Genomic DNA, 21,068 nt, shown 5'->3' on the forward strand with positions numbered 1-21,068 from the left:
TGCAGGGCAAGATGAGCTTTACTGTAGCCTGTCACAAATAGCGATGCCAGACATATCCTGATTTTCAAAACACAGGGGTGAAAAAAATGCCATGTTTTCTACTATTAAGACATCACTCATTGGCAGTGGAAGAAAAAAAAAGTAGATCTTCAAATCTGAAGAATCACCTTTATGCAATAATTTAATTATCTCAGATATTGTAAAGCTAAGCCACTCACCCCCAGTATATAATTCGTATGTGTGGAATTTATTTACTTTGTATGTTCTTGCCTGCTGGGATGTCTTGGATCCGATTTCTCATTCACACTGTTTCTTGCTTACGGAGGATTCATTGTTAAATTACAGTTGGTATGAACCAGCATGCCAGCATACCATGATATTAATCTCTAAAGTATTCAATCATTGAACAATACTCTCATTATTCAAGAGAACTCTGAGTTCTATGTTCGCGCAGATTTGCTGACATTTCACTAAAACAATTTGCTCTTACAAGAATTATGTGGCTGCAATATATTGTAAATATATAGAGAGACGTAAAACACTCAATCAGATGGTACCTCTCTGACAATAGCCAAGAAAAGAAAAGGAATTAAGAAGGAATTAAAAAGAAAAGCAAGAACTCCAGCTATCACCAGGGACTAGGAACTCAAACCGATAATTTAAAGCTAAAGCATTTTATAGAGTTCACACAGAGGCCATGCGAATCAAAAGTGTGAGCAAGACTTCAAGTTCACAGAGCTCCCATTTCATTATTTACAAATGATAAAATTCCAGGTACTTGGGATGTCTTTAGAAACAACGTGGTTCCGATAAGAATCATTTCTTAGGGTTGTTTTTTTTTCAAGATACATGCTTTAGGAACTACATCAAAGAACTATTTCTTTTTCTTCAATATTACTTATTGTAAAGCTTTTGTTTTCCATACCAGAATGTTTGTTTTCCAAAGAGTGAACTGTGACCCAAGTAGGCATTTCCTCTGCCTGAAATTTTCAAGGAGAAACAACAAGAGCATGATTTTGGAATTTTTAAGTACAGAAGTGTACACTACTTGTCCAGAAGTAGGACATGATCCTTCTGCTTTTGAATTTCTTAGGATTTCGTTTAACTCCACCACATATATTTTTAAAAGCAAAGATCCTTAGTTCATTTATTTAGGCAACTCTCTAAAGTAAAAACAGGGTGTGAAAATGAATTTCATAAGCTATTTGTCCATGATAATACGAAATACCCATGCACATGTACAACTTCAGGTGTGTATGGAGCCTAGCTCAACTTAAATTGGACAATTCATGCTTATCAAGGTTAAAGCATACTTACAGAGTCACAAGTTAACGAGGTCTTTTTGACTTGGAAAGTCCCCACTACAGTCCTGATACAGTAACAACCTTACACAGGACTTGCAAGTGCATGTTCAGTTAGTGAGTGCTTTGCTCTCCTCTGTGCAATCCCTGTAACGATGATAATTTATTCTAAGAAAACAAATCTGTTCTTGCTGGTAATTTACCAAAACTGCCAGGCAAAAGTCCTAAAGCAGGTATACTTCTTCACTCAAAGAGAGATGGACATAATTCAATATATTAGCCTTGCTGTATCAGCCAAGATGTACAAAGATGTTTTCATATAACCTACCTCTTTGAAGAGGTAATGAAAAATTGCACTTTTGATTATCTCTTGGTTTCTAGTAACATGATGGCATCCTTTTGAATCCAACAGGCTACTCTAGTTTACATGGACAGAGCAGCTGAGTCCTTATTTTCTGTCTTTGAATATTAAAGTCACTCTTCAAGATAAAATCAAGGGGCAGGAAATAGGAAATCATAGAAGTATAGAGGTTGGAAAGGACCTGTGGAGATCATAGAGTCCAAACCCCCAGTTAAAGCAGGCTCCTGACAGCAAGTCACACAAGTAGGTGTCTAGACAGGTCTGGAATATCTCCAAAGAAGGAGATTCCACAATCTCCTTGGGCAGCCTGTCCCAGTGCACTGTCACTCTCACAATAATTAAGACATCTGTAGCTCACTGCGCATCAATTATCACTTTGGAGAGCCAACGAGCTTAAAATGAACAAAACGTTACAGCCAACCTAGAACTGCTCACTCAGGCTTTGTAGAATCATTAATCACCAAGGTTGGAAATGATCCTCCAGTCCAACCATCCACCTATCACCAATAGCTGTCACTAAACTATGTCACTCAACACAACGTGCCAGTTTCTCCTACTGGACCCTTGACCACAAGTCTCCTACAGGACAGTGGCAATTGCTGTGCTCTACCGTGTTTCAGCTTATACTTACAAACAGTCAATATGGATAGGAAGAGGTTAATTAAGCCATGGGATTCACTCAATAAATACACTGTATAACTTCAGTCTTTAAAAGGGCATTTTGTTGGTCCTGCCAAGATAGAGAACTAGGATGAAAGATGTGCTCTATCTGCCACCAATCCCTTCTGAAACAAAAATGGACAGATCTAAAGGAAGGAGCAAGAATTTAAATACTTCATGATTCTGCTGAGAAGTTTTTCCCCAAGAACAGCAAGACTTTGAAAAACAGAGTAAGTGTATTTTGAATTTTGACCAGTAGCACTTGATTTGGAAGCAAATTAGTTTCAGTCAGGTTTAGGGGTTTTTATATGCATTCAAATAAACCAATTAAATAAAAAATGATCCTCCATCCATATAAAGACACACACGAAGAGTCAAAACCTCATTCTGAGCACTGAACATACTCTGGGAGAATGAGAATTGTGATTCACTGAGACAAACCTACGATTCTTCCTGTAACTGGCCAAGGACTACAGTACTGACAATTCAGGTTGCTCAGTAATACACCAAGAAGTTACGAAATTAACTTTAAGTATTAAATAATAACTAAAAAAATAAATACATTTGAGATATCCTTTTCTTTTGCTTACATATCATAAGCCTTTGTGATAGACTAAGGTTGTATTTTCAAGCTTCTCTTTACAGAAACAGAAAGAAACCTCCTCTTTTTTTTTTTTTTTTTTTTTTTTTTTTTTTTTTAAATTGGAAGCTGAGATTCCCATCTTATCACATGCCTCAGGATCTAAGGGTTTAAGAAACAAATACTGTGCACCTCGCAATAAACTTCAGAGGGTTGGCAACACCAAGGGCAACATCTTCATCAAATATTAGTGAACATCCTCAGCTAGGGAAAGAACAGTGCTTGGCAGTTACATGTTCCGGGTCCCTGAAAACATCTGAAACACTGAGGGGGGAATAAAAGTGGGGGAAGGATAAGAATGAAAAAATCCACCCTGCATTTTATTCCCAGCTTTATAAAATGAGCTGCTGGATTTATGAAAACTCCAGTGTTTGTACCATTCGCTTTACTACTGCTATCATACAGATAAATGACAAGCATATCCTATATGGGTAAATAATATTTCAGCAACCAAAACAGAATCTGCCAAATGTTGCTGGATTTAAAAATGAATGTTGTGAAATTTACAATGATCATCTGCAGTGTCAAGCACATTACTTTTAATACAGGCCATCAGAAGCAATGAAAGTAGAAAAACAATGTAAGAGGGACATCCAGACAATCCTCATGGAGTCAAAGTCACGTTCTGTGAGATGCAGACATACAGTCTGCAAATGTTTATAAATATGAGTAAGTTAACTCATATTCTGAACAGTCTTCAATGCACACAATGGCCAACTCGTCTAAACCAAACATCTGTAATTTAAGGCCATGTCTTTCCTCATCTCTTAAGAATCTCACTCATCAACAGCATTTGCATCCATTTCTCCCACTTCGTTTCCCTTTTTCTGCTTTCAGATGAAGTTCCCAAAAGATCAACATTTTGAACAAGAAGCCAAAGCAAAATAAAAGGTCTACTACAGCTATTCATTTCCTAGATGCCCCTGACCTTCACTTTCTTTGGGTTTGATCCAGAGACCACTGAGGTGAAAGGAAAGACCTATGGGTTCCTCTCTTCTGCAATCTCTGATAGCTATTAAATGTTACAGTACACGCAGCATTCCATTTTGTAAGACAATTTCCGAAATTCAGACTTTGTTTTCTTTTTGACTCCCACATTATCAGGACAACAGCTCCTTTGTTCAAGCTTCAGTGTTTATGTGAATGTTATCTCTGGTTTAGTCTTTAATACTGAGCAGGGTCAGAAAAGGATCATCCTCTTCTCTGAGGTTTAAAGATTTATGTCAGCTTACATTTTTAAGATGCATACACATAAATATACAAACACACAAACAAGTATAAGTAAATTTACTAGAGTTGTTCTACAAATGATGATATTTAACACCAGCTACAATCTTGTTCCCTTATCTCCCCTGGGATATTTTTTTTTTTGTTTCAACACAGCAGCATCTTCGGAAGAAAAAAGCTTTCTTCAACTTATCTGCAAGAGAAGAACAAGGTTTAAATAGTAGAAAAACAGCAAAAAAAGAAGAGGGTGAGGCAAACCATTCAAAGTGTGGAGAAAGACTTCCATAGCCACTGGGCGATCCAAAACTGAGAAACACTCAGTGCCACAGCCATGGCTCCATGATTTAGAGAGGAAACAAAAATCTAAAAGAATGGAGAATGAATGGAAGACTGTATTCTGAAATCCCAAGCATGCAGGGACTCTGTGAGTGACACGAGTTACACCAGTCCTGTCAGACAGCATGGACCTCAGCAAGATTTAACTTAGGCTCAGGTCTCACTGCTTGGCTCCAAAACCAAGAAGCATCTGCAATGTAGATGTTCCTTTAGGAACTGAAGTGGACAGTAGTGTTCATGTCTCCATTAGTTCTTTATATTTTTGATCCACATAAAAGCAGAGTGCTTTAAAAAGATTTAAAAAGGAATCATCGTTTGTCTAAACCTCAGGCAGCCTTCACTCCCAAACCTCTTCTGTGTCTCTCATCCCAGAGCTTCTCCAGACAGCCATTCACTCTCCTACCTTTAAGATCAGCATATTTCAACTAACAACTTGGACAGCAAAAACAAACAAATAAACAACAACAGCAACAAAAAATAACCCTTGTACAGAGAGCCTTTCGAGTTTTTCTGAAGTCTTTTTATTTTTTAATCCCTGCTCTGCCAATTTTGTCTCCCCTTCCTCCCCTCCCCTTCAGTGGAAATTTTCTACTCTTTACAAGCCTGGCTCTCTGCAGAAAATTGATTTCCCCTAGGATACAGCCATCCTACTGTTCTATGCATGGTCATTAATGACTGTCCTGTTCACCACAGAGACAGACACGGTGGCACTCCTCCCCAGCTCTTCAGCACAGAAAATGCACAGTGGGAAAATCAGAACAACCTCTGAGCTTAACCATTCCAAGAGTACCTCATCTCCAGAAAATGCCATACGTAACTTCCAAATAAGCTGCTGGGAGAACAAAATAACTCTTGCTAGTTTCTGTAACTCTGTATTTTCACTGCAGTAGATTTAAATCTTAAAACCTTCCCCAAAATAACAACCATCATGCATGTTACTCTCCCCCCCGAGCCACACAACAATGAACTCCAAATCGAGGTACATCACTGCAGTGAACAGCACAGCTGCAGCTCACATTGGTTTTACTTAGGTAGCATCGCAAGAGAGTATTCAAGGGAAGAAAGCATTTCCGTACAGCCTTCAAAAACTGCCTGAAAATGTGAGAAACTATCTTTGTGCTGCATCTTTTGCTTTCTTAGCTGCCTTGCAAGCCATGAACTTGTTGGCTCTACCATCTCCAGGAGATCTGTAGTCTCCCCTTTGATTGCAGTGAAATCCCATCCTAGGAGTGACAGATGATTCTCCCCATGGCACTTGATTAACTGTTGTGCCAATGGGTGAAATAAAACAATTTTACTCACAAAACAGCTTACGCCTTCTCTGTAAACACCTTTAGCTACACTGCAAATTGACTCTTTATCTCATCCTTAACCCATGAGTTCCTTGTATGAACTGCTCATCCCTGCAGGTACAGAAAGGAGGATCAGAAGCAGATAGGAAGAAGATAAGGGTACTTGACATCTTATTCTCACCCTCTCCCAACCAAGGATTTTTTTATGTGGTAAAACCAGTATTTCTGACCAAGTTGTGTTACTAGTTTCAGGGAAAAAAAAAAAAAAAAAAAAAGAAAAGGAAAAAGATTAGCAAGCCTCAAGGATGGCTATAGGGTGCTTTGTTATTATTTTGTTTTTTGATAATTCAGTTTCATTTCAGTTTCATTTCAGTAATTTTACCTCAAATAAATAACAGCATTGTCTTGAAATCAAAAGTAAAGTTCAAAACCAACAACAAACCTTTTGAACAGTAGCAGCAACAAGAACCCTCTCACAGAGGAGAAGACAACAGCTAAAGGCAATCCCTAAAAATCAGTAGGTCTTAGCTTCAGTTTGGTCTGAAATAAGTAAGTGCAACTAAATCCTGGTGTGGCACTTCAGTGATACTGGGAGTCAAATTGCACAAGGCAACATTTGAAGCTCACACTGTTCAGATATGCTCTGTAAATTGTGCCAGGGTTTCTTTATATAATTTTCACTCATGTTGGATGGTACTGGCCAAGGAAATCCTCTCTGTCCCAGCAGGATGATTCCCTTGCTGCAGATTCCACAGAATCATGTGCTCCGTGGAAATTTCCAAACACCTCGGCACAACATGGGTGAGTTCAGGATAAAGTTTCAAGCCTGAACTCTGTAATTTCCTGTCTTTTGCTAGTCTACGCAGCTCTTTAATGTTATACTAATATCATTTTTGTCTGCATGATTGAATTACCCACCACTCTCGATGCTAGCATTAGTGGATCTCTGTAACAGGAGAGCAGGCTATGCTGCTCATACCATTACTGAACCCCACGCAGCAGACCAACTGCAGACCTCCCAATAGTAGGACAGGCAGGCTGCCTTGTTAGGATCGATGGGCACTTGCATGCTGGCACACAGCCTGACCCCGGGCTAACCTCAGCATCCCACAAGAGAGCTTGCCGCAGCAGAAGCCCAGCCAAAAAAGCAGTGGCCAACACCGGGAATCTGCTGACAGTGCCGGGACCCTGCTCACAGGCTCAGCATCCCAAGCCCACACAGTGCTGCTGGGACTTGGCATGCAGATGCAATAGAGATGTATTGGCTTGGTGACATTTTGACTCCAGGTGCGGTGAATCCTCCGCTGAGAGGAGTGCTGGTGACAGCTACTAACGAGTGGTGCAGTCCTTAAGAAATCCCCTTCAGAAGTCTTTGCAGAGAGATTAAAATGCCACATGTGCATTCGCTGTAACGATCCTAGGGCAGGAGATTTAATGTGACTGTTTTCTTCACCACACTTGCACCCCCAACCAACAGCTAATGGTGAGCTTGACTACCATACAGAAATACCCGTCTTTATAGGGATTTACACAAGGGGAAGAAAATGAGGCAAGGGGAAAGAGGTAAAAGGGAAAAAAAGAAATAGAGAGGACGAGGTATTCAATTCCATGGCACATAGTTGGTCCCCAGCAGACCATAGCAACTGCACATCAGGGAGAAAAGACTTGTTCTCACAATTAAGATAAATCCTTGCTTTTTTTCAAAGTGTATTAAAAAACCACTAACCAATGCAGAACCTAACAGGAACTAACAACAGAAATCCAAGTTTCAGCAAAGCCAGGTTTTTCTTACTACTCACTGAAAATAGAGATGAAACAACTGCAGGTCCTAAAAGCACTGACAGAATTTTACACCTGTATGATTATTAGCAGCCTCCTGGACTTCAAGACTTTTTAGAAGAGCATGTAGCAACAGAAGAGGGTAGATTTAGACTAGATATTAGGAAGAAATTCTTTGCTGTGAGCGTGGTGAGACACTGAAACAGGTTGTGGATGCCCTCTCCCTGGAAGCATTCAAGGCCACAGCATGGGACTTTGAGCAACCTGGTGTCATGACAGACATTTATTTGGTTCATGACCAAAGGTAATCAAACCACAGAGGTGGAGATGACAGCTTCTGGTTCTGACACAGCTTAGGCACCAAGGCACTGTGAACTCCACTGAATGTGCACTGCACCTTAGTGAACAACACTGATCAGTCTTTGAGTGTTATTTGTTCTGCTGAGGAACACATCTATTCCAGCTTTGCTTCATTCATTTAAAGACACATACAAATAGATATGATACGTAAACCTCACATTACAACAAATCTCTAAAAACACAAAAAGGAAATGATTTCTAACCTCAAATAATTATTTTTAAAAAGACTGAAATGAATACTGATGTCATCCATAGCCCTTGATGAAATTATCAAAAGGCTGGAGAAAACTATCTTGTAATCATCAACTTAAACAGCTCCATCTATTTTTATTAGTAAGAAAAAAAGTCGGAAAAGTTACTTGATTATAGCACGTATGTCCATCTGGTAGGAGGAGGGGCAGAGAGGGAGAGAATTGGAAAAGTCTTTGATCTGATTACATCAAGAATGAAGAGGTGAAAATGTGCACCAGAAAGTCGATTTAGAAATCAGTCAAATTTTGAACAGGGAGCACGGTTAACCACAGCAAGAAATCGTTAGCGTCAGCAGTAGGTTTGCTATTGCTTTCATATTCTCAGATCCAGAGGGGTGCTTTTCTGAAATATATTCTTAACACAAATAGACTGCTGCATTCAGTCTAGGAGCAAACAAGGCAAATTTAAGAATCCAAGAGACAATAATGCTAGAAATAACGCTAGATCATCCCATGGTCTATTCTAAATGCTAAACTGTATGAACCTGTGAATTATAAGGGACACTTCCAAAGTAATGCCTCCTGCTTTGCACAACATCAGAGGCAGATGTTGGAGGTATGCTAGTAGAGGTTGAACCTTCCCAACAATATTCTATTACATTTTGTTGTCATGTGACAGATGGCAGCAGAGGGACAGAATGGTTTCTGACATGGAAGTGCATGTGAAGCAAAGGTGCGTGATTGAATTCCTCCATGTGGGGGAAAAAAAAAAAAAAAAAAAGGCACTCACTGATATTCATCAACACTTCTGAAGGAACATGAAGACCAAACAGTAAATGTGAGCACAGTGAAGTGGTGAGTGGTGTGTTTCAGCAGTGGCAACAGTGACAGCGGGTCACCTTCGCTGGTGCTGATCGTGACAAGAGCAACATGCAGGCTCTTGTTCATCACTGGCAAAAATGCATAGCTAATGGCAGAGACTATACTGGAAAAGAGTGCTCCGTAGCTCTGCTCTATCAAACAGTGTTTATTGTGCTCTTCATATCTGCTGTAGCTTCCATGGTAGTAAATAGAAAGCATTACTTTCAGAGTAACCTATGTATTTTACCCCCTTTAATTACTAGGTGACTACTATAAAGAAGTTGAAAAGTTAACGCTCATCACGAATCAATGATTAGCAGAAAATAATTGAAGTTTCATAATTGGATTATAATCCCAGGGGTAAATGGAAATGCTGAACTGAAAAGCTTAAGTGAGGAAAGCAAGCCTATTCTCCTTTTTTTGTGTGATCACCAGGCAGTAGCAGCCATAAATGCTTCACCGATTACCTGCATTACACTGAAACAATAATATGGCTCTGATCTTGCAGTAACAGCTATTTGAACAGACTGCTGGGCTTCCACAAAGCTCACACGAGACTGGGTGTTCATTAGCAGAAAACATTTTTCTGAATAGGACCTGAAGTGTCACATGGCTATTACTATCTTTATTTCACTTGAGGTTGCCACTAGGGCAGCTACTTTTCAAATAACCCAAGAGAATAAGGATCCAGAGCTCTCCACTTTCCCCATGGCTTACAATGGGAACACAGAAAATTCATATCCAAAGAGAAAACCTTTCCAGTTCAGCATCTTCCAAAAATTAAGCTGAAAACATTCCATCTTTCCTGTCTCATTTTTATAACGGGGCAGACAGAAAACCTCTGATGTAGCTGCAAAAATTCTAAGAAATTCCTTCTCTACTGAACATCTTTTGAATAAAAATCCAAGATGTTTTAGTTTTTAATATAAAACTAAGAGCGGCGCTTGTCGCACAAATAATTCTGGGAAGTTACCAAATACTTGGAATGAAGAACACTGCATGCTACATAGCACAGAGCTCTTGTCTATACTTGTTTGGAGCGGTATGGGGAAGTCTAGCAACTGAATACAATGACATTTTTGTTTTAGTGCTGATAATATTCAATAGCTTTGCCATCAAAGCTGGCCTGCCACTTCCCCTTGTATAGAAATTACAGCCATGCTCTACGATTCCTGCCATTAGCTGGAAGCAGTGCTCAGGTTATTCCTGTTTAAGGAGAGCTGGAGTGTTATTAAGCATAGCTGATATTGTTTCCTTACAGCAAAGCTGTAGGACAATGTACTTCTCAAACAGATCAGAACATCATCTGCGTCATACCTTCTGGATAAAGGTTACAGAAACATTTCTGCTACACAAATGTCAGAACACAAACATTGTCTCCATCACCTCCTGAAAGTCAGTGACTCCTGAAGACAGTGAACCCCATCCCAGTTTCAGAGCTTCCTGCTTCCTTCTCACGCTCTGTGCATTCACGCAGCCATCGGTCTGCCCTCCCGCTGCTGCTATCACTTCTTAAAAGACAACAGCTCTAAAAGACCCGCTGAAATTGACACTGCAGAATTTCAGACAACTAATACAAAAATGCAACCAAATTAAAAAAGACAGAGGGTAAGCTTCAAAAAGAACAAAACATAACTAAAACTTTCCTTCATAAAAGACAAAATGACCCAAAGGACAGCAGAGCAGAAACCTCTGTGACATCATCAGAACATCAAACCAGCCTCCTCCCCGGCAAGCAGAAACCAGGCATCCAAGTAGTACAGAACACCTTGGGAGGGGCTGGAAAATGTAGACTCAAGAGTCTAACAGTAATGAAGGTCCTTCAACAGAGCAACACCCATGTTACAAAACCAGACATTTGACGACAGACATGCACTGTGCACAGCCTATCTATCCTGAGGATAGTTTCTAGCTATGGGTGTTTTAGGTTCCTAAACACTTACATCAGTGAAAGGAAGAAGGCCAGCCTCACGTATGGCTCATGCCATGGTTGACTGGCTGTACGCAAAATATGCTGGAGAAATGGGAAGAGAAGGAAGACAAGGAAAGATCAGAAACACATATTTCAGAACAAATCAGGGGCAGTCATTAAGTGGGTTTGCCCTCTTTCTATCTCCCTTTCTGCACACGAAGCAAAACAAGTGGCTGTTAGAATCATACTCTTCACACGAGTACATTGAAGACTCAATATTTACGTTAAGAGCACTCAGTTTTCTGTGTAGTTTTTTTTTTTTTTTTTTTCCCAAGGACTTTAATTAAAATTCATCAAAAGCAATGTTTTCAGCAGCAGTGTCTGAAAATGCTGTCTCCTCCCCTATCTTCCATTAAATCGGGTTCATCCAGCTTGAAAGGAGATGAGAAACTCTCCCTGACACTCTGTCACACTCCAGTGAAAAGACGGGCACATTCAAAACAGCAAAGAGTGCAGGTGCTCATTTATTACTTTGCGCAGATTATTTTTCTGCCTTTCTTCCTGACAATGAGAACGTTTACATCCCAGATGGAGCTCTCTGTAAGTGCTGTGGGCATGTGCTGACCTAGAGTTTTTGTTTTCCCTGATGAAAGAGGATAGGTAAGAAAAGGATTGGTTCCCTGCCTGCTGGGGCAACTTTAGTGTTTGTTTTTAAACAATAGAAGACATTTACAGATGACTGTAATGAGGAATGAATATACAAATAATTTTAAAGTGATAATAGGTAGAAGAAAACACACCTGTGCTCATCCATGTCTGTACATACATACACTCTAAGAAGATGTATTACATGTATAATGAGTCTAAAACTGCAAAACAACTCAGACAAAACTCAAGTTCACTTAAATACGCCTTCTGGAGCCAAAGATGAACTCCAAAACGATATTTTACAGCATTAATAAGGTCCATTACTATGAAGATATCTTCAGTGCAATAAGCAACAAATCACATCCATGGCATTGTGTTCTTTTTCTGCTTTTGTCATTTTGACTTAGAATATTGACTTGAAATTCATTTTTTTCTTCCCTCTCCCATCTACCGTAATCTTCTTTTAGGAAAGTCTCAGGAACAAAGAACTTGTGAATAATACAGACATCTCCAAAATGACGTATCCATGTATTTCATCTGACCTAAATAAGCAAATTAAAATGAAGGAACAAACCCATGCAGAACCCTCACAACTTTGACTCATCCTATTCAGTCCAGCAGGGCACCTCTGCTCTATTTGGTCCAGTGATACCTCTATCCTGGGACTGTTCTGTCCCAACTCTACTTGGAATAAAAAAGAAGATATTTTTGTTGTTGTTGTTTTGGGTATCTTTTTCTTTTCTGCCCTTTAATATAAGTTTTTCTTTGCTTCCCACGAAGCCTGATCCATTGAGCAGACTTTCGCAGTTACTGCAGAACCATTCACCTCTCTTATTACCAGGATACTGAACCAAAATATCCAAGATTTAAGCAGGAACAATGTGATGTCCCTCAGTTCCTATATGAGCTAATACCACTGGGTGAGCACTCTCTCACCTTTTCAGTCTATGCAATGTCATGGAGCAATGGTGCCGACCACTGCTAATTACAGGAGAGATGTTGATTTGTTTGATTTAGTACTGCAGCCACAGTATACTCTGCTTTAATATACACAGCATTGCAGAACCTGGGACATTCTGTTACCTCAACAAAATGACAACTTACAGCACAGCAGCAGAAACAGGCTAATACTCTACTATTACACATCACAGATAGTTCGGCTTTGCCTACAGCAAGGCCAGGACAAGAACATCCATTTACACTGGATAAAAATTCCTACATTTACTTTTGGTTTTGAACTTGTTAAGAAAATTTGATTTTGGTTAAAATTGATTTTGAGTATAACTCAAAGCAGTATTTTCTAATTATCATTCTAATGTGAGAGGGAAAAGGGAGGAAAGGAAGGAATTATGTTTTCTTTACCTTTTAATTGGAGCTCATATAATACAAACTTTTGTTACTTTCACAAAAGAGGATAAGAATAGCCAGGGATTTCAAACTCAAGCTGATTTAACAGGTGGCAGAACTGGCCATTGTGAACTTGCTATAAAACTTGCACTAACTGGAAATTTTGTACTTGTTGAAGCTATTAACAAGGGACGCTGTCCTGAAAGGCACCTTGAACCCCGTTTGAAACCTCAACCAGTTCTCTGTGGGGCAAAAGGACTGTACAGAGTTCATTTCAAAAACAGTCCAAGAATTTCCTGGAGAAAAGAAGGCTGCGGGATGACCTCATTGCAGTCTTTCAATACCTAAAGGGAGCCTACAAAGGGGAGGGGAATCAACTCTTTGAAAGGGTCGGTATGTGTAGGACGAGGGGAAATGGTTTTAAGTTGAGGGAGGGGAGATTTAGGTCGGACATCAGGGGGAAGTTCTTTACCCAGAGACTGGTGAGGTACTGGAACAGGATGCCCAGAGAGGTTGTGGATGCCCCGTCCTTGGAGGTGTTCAAGGCCAGGTTGGATGGGGCCCTGGGCAGCCTGGTTTAGCATTTAACGTGGAGGTTGGTGGTCCTGCATGTGGCAGGGGGGTTGGAGAGCCATGATCCTTGAAGTCCCTTCCAACCCTGGCCATTCTGTGATTCTGTGAATTAAATAATCTGTGTATTGTCAATTAATAACCTCAGTTACATTATCCTTGGTGCTAGCTCTGTAGCAGAACCCAAACAGCAGCGATTGGAATATTTATTCAGAGGTTCCACGGGGACAACAACAAGGACAGTCAGAAAGGGATGAAAGGCTGACACACAATGACTTGTCAAGGAGACAAATAATGATAACTTTGGTGTGAATTTCTCATACCTAGAATGCTGTATATACATATGTGAGAAACTGGTTCATCTTCCACAAAAGTCAGCTTGATCCACGCACTTTCTGATCTTTATGTATGGCTACTTTTTTTCCCTTTGTTGATTTAATTAAGTCTTCTTATAATCTCCAGATCACAAGAAAAGTCCAAATTTGTTGAAGGGCAGTGAGATAGTTAACCCAAACAAGAAGAGCAGTAGAAATTGAAGATTAGAGAGGGTACGTTACTGGTGCAGGTGGGGAGAAATAGCTTAGAACAAAAAAAATATAGGTAGGTTTAAACTATCAGACATCAGAAGGTTGAAACAGATTTCTTTTAGACCATAAACTTGGTATGAAAAATTCATGAGTGACTCAAGACCAACAGGGATTTTCTTTTCAATACATGCCAGTGTCTTATAGTATGGAATGCACAAGGATGTGATTTTTTTTGTCATATGTTACTGGTTTTTAAGGCAACTTTTCTTGTCAGAAATTTGTGTTGGTTTTGGTGGAGGAGGGGAGGGAAACAAAAGCATGATCTCTTTGTCCAAATTCCCATTCTGTTTTCCAAAAATAACTTTATCTTTTTAAGATATTTTGAATCTGTCTTCTTCAGCACATACATGTAAGAAAAGACAGGCAGAAATAACAAAATCCTCTGAGAGAAACTGTAAGTTTGTGAAATGAAAAATGTTTCAAATTAGTAAATGTTCCGTTTGTGAGTTTTCCCTTCTCCACTAGGACATACTAAGTAAGAATGTGATGTGTCCACTACACCAGTGGGGGACTAAGTCATCTGTGTATGTTTACAAGAGAATTTGGAACTCTTCAGGATGAAATAAAATACAGTGCATGACAATATGAGTGACAAGTCATATGAATGCTTGATAAGCATTCATAAGAGAATTCAAAGGACTTCAAAAGAGAATCATTTATATTTTTTTTGTACTGAGACACGTGGCATGTTTTTCTGTCTATAATCTGTAATTTTTTATCTTATGGTTGGTTACCTTTCCTCTTGACAAAAAAAGTGTTCTGACTGGAAAGATTTGGCTGAGATGGATAATACCATTACAAAAGTAGAGACTGTGCACCTCAGAGTAATAAGTGTGAATGACATGGTATTTACTATATTTTTTCATAGCATATTTAAAACCAAATTTTTAGACTAACAAGTTCTGATGATCAATATGATCAGGGATGGGCATTCACCTTCTTCATGAATTCATGAAAGGTTAAGAGTGGCCAAGGTCCATCTGTGGAAGTCTGCTTACTCTGCTTTTATGAGAATCCAGGACAAAAAAATATATTTACATAAAAGAAGAGCATATTCTTAATAAATATTTTTATCAACTCTTTTTCATTGTAACCTTTGACAACACAATTGTATAAAGTTCCAAAAGACAAAAGTGCAACCTAACAGCTCTCTGTTGTAAAAGAGAATTTGATGAGACTTTGCTGAATACATGTTAAACCAGATACTGAGGATCTCAGCCAAACAAAATAAAAACTCAGTTACCATACAGCCTATGATGACTTGTTTTCCTTTAGTTTTATGAACAGTTTGACAGATTACTGTGACAAGGTTACTCTTAAATTGATAGAAGGTTTGATAGTGTCTGAACATTTGTCAGAAATGTCTGCCATCATGTGTAATGGACTCTGCACTTCAAGCATCAATGGTACTCCAGTCTGCAGTTTTCTGTCCTATGTTCTATCCACACCACCTAAACACACGCAGCAGAAATACAACAATGCACACAGGATCCACCAAGACAGCTCTGCACTTTATCAAACAATTCTGATGAAACAGTTTCTCTTCCATAGCCACCTGGCAGAAAGCAATTAAACAAAAAAATGTTACACATCACATTGAGGGTGGCTCTCTTGCTGAAATAAACCTGGAAATGGGATATGCTATGACAAATGTACAGAGCCACAAGCATTTCCAGCAGTCCCTATACTTCTGAGAGAGAAATATTGTGTTTTTAGAACATCATTCCTCAGACCTGCCAAATGTCAGACACTGCAAATGACAGTTGTACCGCTGGCAGCACTGTCACATGCTGCAGCAGAGGACATGGATTCAGAAGGGCTCACAAAGCGCTGGCAGCCAGCCCTAGGGGAGCCCAGGCTACATCCTGGGCATAAAAAGGTTTGGTGAACACCTTTCCAAAAAGCTGCTCTCTACAAATCCTGCATTGCAAATAATACTGTGATTCACAAAATGAAATTCAAGTTCTCACCTCATATCTTGTAACAAATTAGATCATTACATCTATGCAGGAAGTCCAGAAACCAGCACCTTCAGCTGTTTTGGGAATACCTTTTCGGCATCTTTCATTTGTGTGATGAGACCCCAGTTAAGGGGGTTAAGTGTAAGCTGTTTAGGAGGCAACCACTTCTAAAGACACAAACGTATATCCTGTATGTATACATAATTATATGTACAATAATATAATGTATATTACTATTTTACTACATTACTTACACAACTGCAGGCTGCTGTTGCATGTACTGTATTTTTTGTTTTTTGTTTTCATTTTTATGAGTTAAGAAAGCAGGGATCTATACTTTTATCCATCTCTACTACATAACCAACATCAAAGGTAAAGAAAATATCTTGCCATCTAATACTTTAAGAGTATACATGTTATCATGACAAATTCTTGTATTTTCACATTGAATTTTTCCTACATTGTCTTTCCCTTTTGCTTTGACAAATACTTCAAAACAACTATCCAGTTTGTCCTTAAATCCATTCAGCCAAAGGATAGAAAATCAGCAAAATAAATGTCAGCATTTTTCTTACAGCACATCTGTTCACACAGGAACTCCATGATAGCAAGACAAAGCTCTCTAATCACAGACCAGATTAAGTTTAGTGAAGCACATTAAAATTTTGCCACAGTGCAGTGCCAAAAGGAAGTTCTCAGATAGTTGATGTGCCTTTCCCATGCACAGACAAGGGGTACGAACGCACTCTCTGAACTGGGTTCAAGTAACCCACAGCTGCCTTGTGCCTCACATCTTGACTGCAGCACCAAATACCACTGCTGTGAGGCACCTGCAGGAATAGTTAGCTCATTCCTGCTCAGCTGAAAATATTTGTCTGAGCTCGGAAAGGGTCAGATTGCTGTAAGTCATCCAGCAAATTTGCATTCTGAATATGAGCAGAGCTACAGTCAGTTTATACCTGCTGAGAATCTGGCCCTTAAGCTGGGGTTACCCATGGCTGTCACAAGTGAGAAGTGTCAATGAATATTGTTCGCATAAATGTCAGGAAGGTACACTCACAATTGAACTTGCATCCAATATGAAATATCCCCAGCACACTGCTCCTGTGAGCATTTGAGTTGTAGTGACTTCACAAGGACAAGGTTACAGAGAAGACTCCCAAGGTAACCCTAATCTACTGAAGTTCAGATCTCACTTCAATAAGTCTTCTACTTCCAGCTCTGGTCAGTTGTGTATTCATAAGACACATTTAGGGGAATTCTCTGGCTCTTCTGGTGAGAACCGGGAAGAGCAACAAGACAAAGTATATAACATCCCATTACATTCGTAGTCTTATTCCAAATTTTAAAACAACAGCAATTTGGGTTCATGTCAGTAGGTAAGCTCCAGGCTGCTCCTTACTTTACCAACATTTGTTGGACTATATTGAAAATGCTGATTTGCAATGAAAAAAACATCAAGAAGACTGTCTTTTGGAAGAAACTATTTTACAACAAAAGCACTTTGCTTCTATATCACAGAGGAGGGAGATATTTTTTTTTTTAATGGCTTGATGTTATTCTGACACACACACAAAAAAGTGTTATTCTAAATTCTACCCAAGATATCACTGTTTGGAATCGCAAACTGGATTATCTCCCTCCCACTTAATCAATAATAATTAAGACATTGGAAATCAAATCAGGTTCTCATGTCTACCTTTATTACTCACTAGTCAGTCAAGTGAGAAGGGTTAACCAGGTGCAGTGTTTTCGGAAACTGTTCTGTTGATGATGCATGAGGAGCACAGAGCTCCTTTCTGTTGCCTCTCCAGTGATAAAACACAATAAAATGGATATTTATCAATAGAATTTGCAAATATGACTCTGCAGATAAACAGAGGGGAAGAAGGTGCTACTTTCTACATCATCAGTTCTCAGTGGAACTGCAGTTAACTAGATGTTTACTTCAAGGCCACCTTCCGTGGGTTTCATGCTTGTCAATCTATCAGACCAGCAATGTGTGACACAGCCCTCAAAAGATGTGATAAATGAGTTGAGGTGGGAACACCCATGTTTTGTCGTTCCTGAGCTTATGATTCACAGATTATTGTAACCATAAAATCTGTCATTAGGGAGTTTATTTGTCATGCAAGTCTCCAAGTCCTTTTTTTTTTTTTTCTTCTAAATTTTACACAGGAAATAAACCAGATAAGCATAAGTCAGTGTGAAGGTCCTCATCTCTCTATCCCCCAAAACTCATTACCAGAAAGTTTTCAGAGCATTAATGAGCTGTTTAAACTCTATGAATAATAGTTAACCTTTAAGTGCCGGAAGCTTCTGACATCTTTCAGAGGACATAACTACTGACAACTGAAAGACCAGCTAAGATATTTTCCTGCCCAAAGAAGCAAGTATTTTAATGGCACTTACGGCTGGCACAGCTTGATAAGGTCCTGGTCAGTGGTGCCGGGTGGAAGGCCTCGAATATACAGGTTGGTTTTACTCAACTGCTCTCCACTGCTGTTGTTGCTGCTGTTGTTGCTGCTGTTTGTGCTGGGGCTGGGAGGAGCCATGGGGTGGGGAGCTGGTGCATATGACTGCTGGAAAGAAGAAAAAAGAGGCTGTTACTGGAAAATAAGAGCTGTACACTTGTGTGCTTTGCCCCGGTAGCTATGAACAAAAGACGTTCTCCTCCTGTCCTCCCCGTCCATGTCTAGTCACTCATTCCTTCACAAAAAGGAGACAGGATGTGGTGTCTAGGTTTGGTTATGAGGTGCATTATTTTACTCTCCACATTACTAGAATTAAAGCTGCTAGATTATGAGGCTATTTTATTTAGATCTCAAAATAAGTCTCTGAAAGGATGGATACTCAGGAGCAATTAGCATTACAGAAAGAAGTTTAATGCAACCTGCTTTAAGAGTATTCCAAGATAAAAATAAGAATATCCAGCCAAATGTATGAGAGCTGATACCAGAAGCATAATAATCTTATCCAGACAAGAGGAGCATCCAGTACACACACGGGCAAGTTGAAAGGGGTTTGGTAGCCTGAGAGAGGGAGAAACAAAGTAGCCTGGAAACATTCTGTCATAATGAATGTCTTTCAAAACAGAAAACAGGATTTGGAAAAGTAGGATAGAACAGCACCTCCCACTCTTGGGAACTTACCCACTTCTGAGGAACCACAAACCACATACAACCACTGAGAAGCATGGCTTCAGAAAGGAAGTGTTCTCAAATGGAAAACAATATGATCTTCTAAATCCCTGAAAAACACATGCTATGAAAGAAGACGCAACCTCACATTGTAAAATGACCTAAGCACCTCCAACCTGGGGCAACACACTGCATTTCAGCTGCTGCAACCACTCCTGGCTCAGCACATTTGCTTGCAACAGAGTGCCTGGCAGGATGAGGACATGCCCTGACCCTGTTGTGACCTACATGGAAAAGCAAGGGAGAAAGTCTGGGGAGCTCGGGGATGCTTTGGGAAAGAGCTGGTTTCCACAAGAAGATCAATGTAATTTGCTAACACGGTTGCAGCTGCAGGTAAATGCTGGGCCAATGCCAACTTAACCACGATGGCCAAGTAAGGGCAAAACGTATGCAGTTTTCATTATAGCAGCAATGACATTTTTAGTGACTTTTGCTGTGCTAGTTCTGTATTTAGGTCTTGAAGAGAAAATATTGAAGGCTGTGAGTTATTCTGATCACGCTAATCAAGAGTTCCTTTCATTTCAGTGCTCATACTTTAGTGCTTATAATTACGCACATAAAAAAAAAAATAATCAGAATCCTGAGTGGATAGGTACTTTTAACTTAGGAGCTTTAGTCTCTTTCAAACAAGTCCCTTTTGCTTAGAGGAGCCCCAAAAAGTCAGAGAACTTAAAGGGAGCATCAGTGATGGGTGAAGCTCAAAGGCTTTGATGAAACACATGAAAAAACATGCGCACAGTGATGCCTTTCCTGCTGCCTTCTCCTTCCTCCTTCCCCATTTCTCTCATTTAAACCATGACAGTGGGAACTCATCAGGTGTCAGGACATCAGAATTTCTCTACAATCCAGTCTGGTTGTAATGCGGCTCAAACAGGACTCACTAAAAGGAAAAATCAGCTTAATAGACAGTGGGATCACCAAACTACCAAGTAATGACATTCACTCTGATCCCCACGAAAAGAGAAAGGGCAACGTGCTTCCTTCTCCCAGTATCTGTGCAGATACTTTTGCTGACAATCAAAAGCACTTAGTACATACAGATCATATTTCCCTGCACACACACTTTACCACTGGGTAATCCTCAGCCAGCCAAGCTTCAATGTCATTCCCAGGAACGGATTCATGCAGCAGACCCAGTACCACCATGGGGAGCTACCTGGCTGCATGCAGTGCTGAGGGCACGGCTGGATCAAACCTCCGACAGCACTAACATCCACCCAATGGATAGACCATGTGTCTTAAGGCATCCTGGCAGAAAGCACATTTCAATCTCAGAACACTCTGGGGCTGCTGCAGAGGTAAATGAGGACATCCTGTATCACAGCACGGGAAACATTCCATAATAATTTCGCACATTTTGAGCACTGATAATTAAAAAAGAGGTAACATTCTCCCTGCTTCATCCTCATGCTCCCAAGTTGAACACTGAACGCATGTAAATAGCATAAGGATACAAAGCCAAAATTTTCTGCAAGTCAATAAAATCCTGTGTACTTAAATTATTAATTGTTATTATTATATATGTGTTTGAGAGGGATAATGAGTAAATGGCCTATTCTCGCACCAACCTAATAAGAAAAAAAAAAAAAAAAAAAAAAGACAAGTGGAAATATACCTTTGGAATATAAAGAACAGTTTTCACTCTATTATAAGATCTTTATCCTCATGCAGAGGAAAGCACAAGGGGCCTAATTCTAATTTAAGCTTAAGCCATTTTATCCCCCTCAGCCAGCTGAATGGGGACCTAGAAGTGAACTTGAATCACATTTACACTGATTTTTTGAGGCCACAGCTATCGGAAGGAAAAAAAAAAAAAAAAAAAAAAAAAAAAAAAA

At 39.6% G+C, this 21,068-nt stretch overlaps 1 protein-coding gene across 7 annotated transcripts in view; it reads right to left on the reverse strand.

Annotated features, from left to right (window-relative positions):
* Positions 1–21,068, reverse strand: part of RBMS3 (RNA binding motif single stranded interacting protein 3) — a 698,683-nt gene that overhangs the window by 327,029 nt on the left and 350,586 nt on the right. For 4 of the 7 annotated variants that reach the window (XM_042888084.1, XM_042888086.1, XM_042888083.1 and 1 more), the window contains one exon: positions 18,446–18,615. In XM_042888084.1, the coding sequence (XP_042744018.1) occupies positions 18,446–18,615 (170 nt within the window). The remainder of the gene's footprint in view (positions 1–18,445; positions 18,616–21,068) is intronic. The other 3 variants (XM_042888085.1, XM_042888087.1, XM_042888090.1) reach the window with 1 other exon arrangement.

Source organism: Lagopus leucura, unplaced genomic scaffold (assembly GCF_019238085.1).
Source record: "Lagopus leucura isolate 7727_CA_CO unplaced genomic scaffold, USGS_WTPT01 Super-Scaffold_100157, whole genome shotgun sequence".
In the NCBI taxonomy this organism is placed as follows: Eukaryota; Metazoa; Chordata; class Aves; order Galliformes; family Phasianidae; genus Lagopus; species Lagopus leucura.